General features: G+C 39.9%; 1 protein-coding gene across 1 annotated transcript in view; it reads left to right on the plus strand.

Annotated features, from left to right (window-relative positions):
- SUPT3H (SPT3 homolog, SAGA and STAGA complex component) overlaps window positions 1–7714 on the plus strand; it is a 281071-nt gene extending 273357 nt beyond the window's left edge. The window contains 1 exon segment of the mRNA XM_065835220.2: window positions 7564–7714. Within this exon segment, the coding sequence (XP_065691292.1) occupies window positions 7564–7605 (42 nt within the window). The 3' untranslated portion in view covers window positions 7606–7714.
- Window positions 7715–8586: the final 872 nt, after the last annotated feature.

Here is an 8586-nt window from a genome sequence, read left to right on the forward strand (position 1 = left end):
CAGAGGGCTGGAACACTTCTCCTATGAAGACTGGCTGAGAGAGTTGGGGTTGTTCAATCTGGAGAAGAGAAGGCTCTGGAGAGACCTTATTGTGGCCTTTCAGTACTTAAAAGGGGCTGATAAGAAAGATGGGGACAGGCTTGTTAGCAGGACCTGTTGCAATAAGACAAGGGTTCATGGTTTTAATGTAAAGGAGGGGAAATTCAGGCCAGACATGAGGAAGAAATTTTTTACACTGAGGGTGAAAAAACCCTATCGCAGGTTGGCCAGAGAGGTTGTGGATGCCCCATCCCTGGAGACATCCCAGGCCAGGCTGGACAGGGCAACCTGATCTGGGTGAAGATGTCCCTGCTCATGGCAGAGGTTGGACTGGATGAGCTTTGAAGGTCCCTTCCAACCCAAACTGTTCTATGATTCTATGATTAGACCCACAGCAATAATAACTCGCTGGGTTTCAGCTTGTTCCACAGGAGAAGCAGCGTCACTCCAGGGAAGGTGTTGATGGAGGCCAGTTACAGGTTCTGCAGCCTGGGGGAAGGAATTCCTCCCTCTGACTGTGAACTGAGACCAATGTGCAGGTGAAGTGGGGCTCAGAAGAGGAATTTCTATCAGTGTGCTAAGCAGTGTGCCTTTTCTCTGACGATTAAGTAGGGTTTCTTGCTCTCACACAAATAAAGCCTATTAAAGTTGGTGGCAGTGATGGGAAGAACTTTGCAAAAATATGTTTGTTTTCCAAAGCTGGCTGCCAAGTATTGTTTTATAGCTCCATTTTTTCCTTCTTTCTCCACTGTTTACAGTACCCTCTGAGAAATTTAAAATGATCTCTCTCTCCCTACCAATTCAGTTCTTCTTTTCTTTTGGCAGACACTGGTACCCCACTCCCACACCCCAAATTCTTGCTGCAACAGAAGCCATGATCCTTTTTCCTTGTTTTTCTTTCTTACAATATCAGCCCAGCCCTGAGAACAGTGTTTACTACTTAACTGCAGCATTGCAAATTTGGCAAAATGAGCTGAAGGACAGCAGTACAAACCCTACATTATGTTCTCCTTCCGCTGGTGGTATTGCATGAAGCGTCTGAGAAATACATTTGGTCCTTCTTTTTCAGAGATCCTACATTTACATCATCCTTGGGAATGTCCTTATTGCAGAGAGCAACAATAAAAAGGTTGGATAGTTGAGATCTAGACTATGTTCTTTCACAAACCTGGATGATATGTCATGGATACATTCCTGTTCCTGGACACAGCAACACAGTTTTATGTGATTATTGAGAAAGTTTGCACCGTTGGCAGATAAAAGGTAAACCAAAGCCCAGAACTGACTTCGCTGGAAAGCGTTTTGTTACAGGCTGTTGAAGGGTGGTTTACTGAGGCTGTGCTTTTGTCAGTGCTCAGTGTTTGTGGTCACCTACCTAGAGAGTGCTGGTGATCTCGGGATCTTCCTGGAGGGCAGGCACCCATGGTGTGGAACTGCTGCTGTCACTGGCGTCTCTCTGGGAAGAGACCTGAGGAACAGAGTTGTTTCATTTGTGTTTCTGACACCCAACTGTGGTTCCTAGTGGGCTAGCTTAAACACAAATGTGGTTGTGCTTCCAGGGGGACCATTACTATATGGATAAATGGGTGCAGTTCAGCACGTCGGTCTGGCCTCATCATAAATGAAATCCCTGAGATTTCATGAATACAGTGGGGCAGATCATCTGGAGCATTGTACAAGTTCATAGATAAATATTTGGGATTTGTTATTCATTATTGACCATGTACTAGGCATTATATACATAAAATGTTCCCTCACCCTCTGAGAAATATCAGACGTCTGTGCTTTGGCTACTGATTAAAGATGGGTTTGTAGAAATGAAACCTTCAGTGCTATTGTTTTAAATTGGAGAGAGAATTATCCATTATGTTTCTATTGTAACATGTATGTACTTTTAATAAGGAGAGTTTATTTCCACACAAATTTATTTAGACCTAAACAGAAGCAACTAATTCTAAACAACATATGGATTTTCTTTTTCAAACAATGTTGCTTATACTTTGCCTCTTAAACTAATTATTATTTTAATCTCTAAATAAGCTGACACTTCTTTGCATGTGGTTTGTCTGTTCAGGCTGGGAAAAATTAGAGGAGTAACCTTTTAATCACAGAGGTTTTAATGTAGATGTTTTTTATGTACAAAGAGCTATGAATCAGTCCAGGATGACTTATTTGATATTACAGCAGGCCAATGAAATTTCAGAGTTAACATTCCCCAAATAAAATGGAAAGAAGACACGGGGAGAAAAGGAGCAGATTTAAAATTAGAGAATCTTTGTGTTTTATGCGTTCCAGGTTATTTGGAATGGAATGAAAGTTCATGCTACATCCTTTTTTCCATCCTGCCAGCCAGTGTCTGATCCAAAAATGTCTCTTATTTAAAGGGCAGGGCTCCCTCCACTGTTCTTAAATAAAGGCTTTCACTGTCTGAGATCCAATCCTCCCTGATTTTCACAGTAACATTGTAAGACTGCATGAAAATAATTATTTAATGAAAAGAAGTTTTGCATATGATTCCCCTATCATAAGCCAGTTCAAGCCATATGGTTCAATTTACATTTATGCAAATATCAGAGAATAGAGTAGAATTACCAAAGGAGGAAAGGACCGTGGCATGTCACAAACAAGATGTGCCTATTTGTATTTATGTTTGCTAATGAAGTTCAGCAAGGATTTGCTCTTTGATTTGGATGTCTCTGTCTGCCATTCCCCTTTATGCATTGTAATTAAACCACTTGCCCACACAGATACACAAGGACAACAAGAAAGGGAGGCTTCAAGTTCTAAAAATGCTGTTCTGTAACTTGCTTGTACAGGACCTATAATTCAGGATTTACTGTCTTTAAGTGATACAACAGACCTGTGGTATGACATTGTGCCTTGACTTTAATGTAAGCAAAACTGCAGACTTAAACCAGTGGAGTATTTGGCCCAATAAACTTCAGTGTCTGGGATGCCCGCTGGAGATGTTTTACCCCAGGCTTTCCAAATTTTATTCCAAATAAGAATTAAACCTCAGCCCACTCAAAAAATCACAGCTGTTTCTTTCTCTTGCCAAAATTATTCTTTCTCATCATGCTACAGCTGTGAAATTAAGCACCAGTGTAAATTGTTAACTGGAAACCATTTCTAAGGTGCCTGTTCAGAGTCTTCGTTTTCTAATATGATATGTCAGCTAATTGAGGAATACTCACATCTTCAGGTTTGGCTGGGACTTGTTTCTGTAAATCACAGCTACAGTACATCTTGTGTTAATAAACATGTGATTTTCTGCCCCTAAACTTGTCCTATGAACTCTTCAGTAAACTGTTTCATTTCTTGTGACCTGCTGTGGGGACAGGAGTTTTGCTGCCCTCTTCATGGTGCGGTTCTGTGTAGTCCTTCATAATATGTTACCACTGCAGGAGGCATGGGTCCAAAAGAGAGAGCAGAAAATGGATGATTTTTCATGAAATTTGAGGAGTTACTTGACCAAGGCCTTTTGTGACAGGTTGCCTTTTTAAGCTATTATTTTTCCCTTCTTTCACCAAACTAAGGGCGAAGTGTGATCTTGCTTTTAGATGACCAACAGCAGTGAACACTGCTCATCTTTTCTGGTTCACTGTACCTCCTTTCAGACTGTTGGAACAAAAAAAACCAAACTATATGCATTTATTAGATAATGATAGCAATCCCAGAGAGCATCTTTGTATCAGAATCCAATGTGCTTGGATATCATTAAGGGAGTGGAGCATCTCCCTTATGAGGAAAGGCTGAGGGAGCTGGGGCTCTTTAGCTTGGAGAAGAGGAGACTGAGGGGTGACCTCATTAATGTTTACAGATATATAAAGGGTGAGCGTCACAAGGATGGAGCCAGGCTCTTCTTGGTGATAACCAATGATAGGACAAGGGGTATTGGGTACAAACTGGAACACAAGAGGTTCCACTTAAACTTGAGAAGAAACTTCTTCTCAGTGAGGGTGACAGACACTGGCCCAGGCTGCCCAGGGGGGTTGTGGAGTCTCCTGCTCTGCAGACATTCAAACCCGCCTGGACACCTTCCTGTGGAACCTCATCTGGGTGTTCCTGCTCTGGGGGGTTGGACTGGATGAGCTTTCGAGGTCCCTTCCAATCCCTGACATTCTGTGATTCTGTGATTTTGAAGGAACAACATTTTCAAGGTGGGGTTCCTATACAATAGGCAGATAGAGGATGCTTGAGAGGCCATGAGAAGGTTCTTCATGTCATGTCTGGATGGGCTGGGGTCAGGGCTGGGAAGCAGAGGACTAAGCAGCAAAATTTTTGTTCTTCTTATGCAAATGGGAGCAAGAGTGGACTTGATAGGTTGGAGGTCGTGTTTCTGCTTTTAATTTGGTCCAGCCTCCTTAACCTCCAGCAGCAATCTAGCCTTTCACCTGTAATGAGGTCAGAGAAGGGGATGCAAAAATCTTGTCATACAACAGCAAGAAGCAAGAAGAGTTTTGATGAGAGCTAGATTGGCCACACAAGGTTATAGCAACTTTTTCACAGCATGGAATCCATTCTGGGAAGGTCAACGGTGTAATTTGTGCCACAAGAGGTGATTGCTCGTGTCTAAAAGGTGGTCCCTTGACCACTCGCGCACATATCGTGTATGGTAAGAGGCTGATGGACCTTCAGTCATGGCAAAGAGTCAGGCCACAGCAGGAAGAATCAAAGCATGGGATGGTAGACAGTAAATTTTGAGAGCACACAAAAAATTTGGATGAAATAGACATTTTTCCAAAAAGGCCTCCAGGAGGGATTTGTGTTATCTCCTGACATCGGGCTATAGCGAGACATATCCAGCAAAATGGATACATCTACGGCTTGCCATTTTAATCCCACATCAAGAGGCTGCATCATCCTCTATCTGTAATTCTGAGCCAAATAATAATATTAAAAAAATTTTAAAAAATGGATACTGCCAAAGTGGCATAAAGCACCCAAGTGCCCTTCAAATCCTTTACATTATAGCAAACCACATTAAATAATGGCCACATACATATACCCTCTCTCTTGCAAGGGCCCATACACATGCAAGTTTTATAAAAAACATCTTGCTGTTTCTCTTCACAATTCTTGGCATGTAAAGAGATGTCTTTTAGTATTAGAAATTCAGCTGTATATATCTTAAAGATGTATGGTATAACTCAGAACGATGGGATGACTGTAAAATAGTTTTGCTATGCATAAAAGCATTTTAGAGGTTAACCTCTCTTGTCTAGTAATGTATCAAAATAAGAATGAAGTGTTATCTTGTTATGGAATGGGATGAATCAAACTCCCTCTGAAATACTGATTTTCAAAAGGGTTACCTTGAAGCTGAGGTTGAAGGTAAAGATTGTTTCTGGGCAAAATGCTTCAATTTATGACTAAATTCCGTCATAAAATATGCATATATCAGAAAGACTTTCTCTGGCTCGGGAAGGAAAAATGTGTTGTTTTCATTATTGCTGAACTTCAAAATGGCCTAAGGAATTTTGTTGGTCCTTTCCAAAGAAATTGAACTTCAGGCAGAGATTAAAGCAGAGGAAATTTCAACCCAAGGGCAAAATGCTTCAGAAAGTTTAAAGTATGTGAAACAGAGAGTTAAGTAGGAAATAGTTTTCAGTCCTAACTATAGCCACACTAGTTACAATATATTGCTAAATATAGACTGACAGGTGTATCCAACTTTCTGAAGGTGTTATCCTTCCTCCTCTGAAACTTCCTTCTAAAATGACCTTTTCAGGGATATAACTAACCATATAATATTGTCCATGTTGGAAAATGTTAAAACTTATTTCCCAGGTGAGCCCAGCCAAGCCCAACTTTGCTTTGCAACCAGAATTCCTTTCAGAAAGTTCAACCTTTTACCTTTCATGTGGATCCAACTTTATGCTCAGGTTCGTTTATCTTCAATCAAACTGCACAATAGCCTTGAATATTTTGTTTGTGTGTTAAAGGTTGTCACTTGTGTTTTAAAGCTCTGTAAAAATATCGGGGTCAAGGAGCTAAAAACATGACTTTTGCGTCGGCTTCCAAATGCCAGCCATAATGGTTTGGGCAAGCTGCAGATCCAAACTCCCTTGGACTTGCTGCTTGTGGTTGTGGGAATGTATTGGATCCTTTCAAAATCGTTGGCTAGTCTGGTTTTGTGCATTTTATGTTGGGGTATAGAGTCTTTGGATTTGTTTTTTGTTTTGCTTGCAGCAATACTGTCATGTCTGATGACTGGCTGTGTTATACCAGAGCTAATGTTCTGCTCTTTGACTTCAATGCCATATGCTGCTAGATCTCTATATTGAAATATGGTGTTAACGTAAGGGATGCTGTAATTAACATCTTGCACATATTTCCTTTGGCCTATTCAGCGTCTGTAATTGTCTCTCTGAATACGTGCTCGCTGTTTTTGAAACCATTTCCTTGCATTTCAGCATAAATGCTATTTATATACAAAGTTGTTTGAGGTTATCCTTTGCTCTTAATGATACTTTTCTAATTCTAGTTTAAGAGAGGAGAAATTGAACCTGCTGAAATTAATTAGGAAATTGGTAGAGCCACTAAAAATGGTAGTTATAAATGGCACTTCCTAAGTGCTTGAGCTTAAGAGGTACAAAATAAATCTGACGAAGCACTGACTATAATGAGGTAGATGACTATATTTTCATTTTCAAAGTTGAATGACTGCTGAAGGTGAACTAAATAAAGCAAAAGTGTTTAAACTCCTTTCCTGTTTGAAGATGTCATTAATATCACCAAAAAAAAAAAAAAGAAAAAAGTAGCAATACATTTTTAAACTGAGAATATTCCCTTAAAATATAGGGTTTCCAGTGTCCATGGCATAAAAAGACATAGTTTCCTATATTGATTCAGAAAGAGATGTTAAAAATGCATTAAAGGTATTTTAGTGAGACAGTATCACAGGATGTTTTAAAATTATTTTCTCAGATGCTATTTAACTCTTGTGCTTCTTTACCATTGAAAACACTTGATCCCAGGTTACAATATAGGGGATATGAAATTATTTTGTACTGACCAGAGGGTCTTTAAGATTAATTTGTTTTTGCAGGGTGGGGATTATACCAGTATCTGTTTACATAGCTTTAGACTCAAACGGTAAAGAAGGTTTGGAAAACTGTAATTATTCAGTAATTTATAGACTATTAAGATAGGTTTGAAGTGTTTCTTGAAAATAGTGAATAGAGAACTCATGCTTATAAAGGACAAACAGCTTCAGCAGAATAGTGTATTTTTGGCTTCATCTATTTTTCAGGCAATTAACAAAATAGGATGTTACATTTTTGCTTATCTCTCGCTCCCCTGAAATAGAGTCGCTAACCACTTGTTAACCACATTGATTTTTTAATAGGCAAAGTGGTTGCTTATAGCTTTCCCACCAGAAATGTTCCGATTAAGCACACTATTAGATTGCAGCCAGAATAGCCTACAAAACAGGAAGAAAGCCTTGCCTTGCTCTCTGCCTCCATCCCTTGTTTAAGTCGATGTGATAATTCATTACAGATTTTTCTCTTTCTTTGACAGAGTGCCTACCGCAGGAACGGAATGACTTTTCTCGCCTGCTAATATGGATGTGGCTGCAGCAACGGGAAAGACAGTGTTATATTAAGGTGATTTTCTTTTCCCCTCCATGGAAGGAAAACAATAAAGTAAAATACACGCTCCAGTGTCTCCACATACCAGTGAGTGGGCTGGTTTGTTGTGACTATCTGCCGGCCGACTCTGTCTCTTTTTCCAGCCCCCTCAATCGTTATTCTTGTTTACTAGCGGGAACGTTTAGCTAATTAATGGCAGGATGTTTGGGATAGGGTGTAGGTGGACAAGAATGCAGATCAGACAATGCTGAAGTTTGCAGGGGACTTGCTGCTGTCAGCCTCTTTCCGAAAAGCCATGTCAGTTTTATTTGTTTGTAAGTCTGTATGTTCTCCTAGAGATGTTTTGTAAAGGAGGTTGGGGCAGAAAGAGGCCAGGGATAGGCTGGGTTGTATAGGATTATATGGGTTATATAAAGGTTATATAGGTTTTCCTTGTGATTTTAACTCTAAAAAAAAACCTGTTTCCAACTGTTTTCCACTGATTTCTCTCAACTAATTTTTAAGCCATCAGACAGTGTTGCCCAGTTTAATCCAACAAGAGGCTTTCTAACTAGTGTAATACTGAGTTCAGATCCAAAGACACTCAGAAAAATAGTTCATGTGAACTGTACTTTACTAGTTAGAGACTTAAGTTTCTGCAGACCCAAGGATGGGCTAAATGACCAGCCCTAAATTCTCAATTTTGCCATCTGTATTTTTATTCATTTCCTCTCCTAGGGCTTGAGCCTTTGCTCTCTGAAATCAAGGAAAGCCTTTCAGTGATATGCCCTATTCAGAAAAATACGTCCTATAAGTATTCAACTGTGTCTGTCTCAGTGGTTCCAGGCAAAGGCATCACATTATGTACTTGCTGCAGGAAGCAGATGTTGTCTGTTTTGTTGACAAAGGCAGTGTTACTGTTGAATTTGGTTAGAGAAGAAAAACGGGCCCTTTTTTTGCCTTTTTTTTTTTT

This window comes from Patagioenas fasciata, chromosome 3 (assembly GCF_037038585.1).
Source record: "Patagioenas fasciata isolate bPatFas1 chromosome 3, bPatFas1.hap1, whole genome shotgun sequence".
NCBI lineage: Eukaryota > Metazoa > Chordata > Aves > Columbiformes > Columbidae > Patagioenas > Patagioenas fasciata.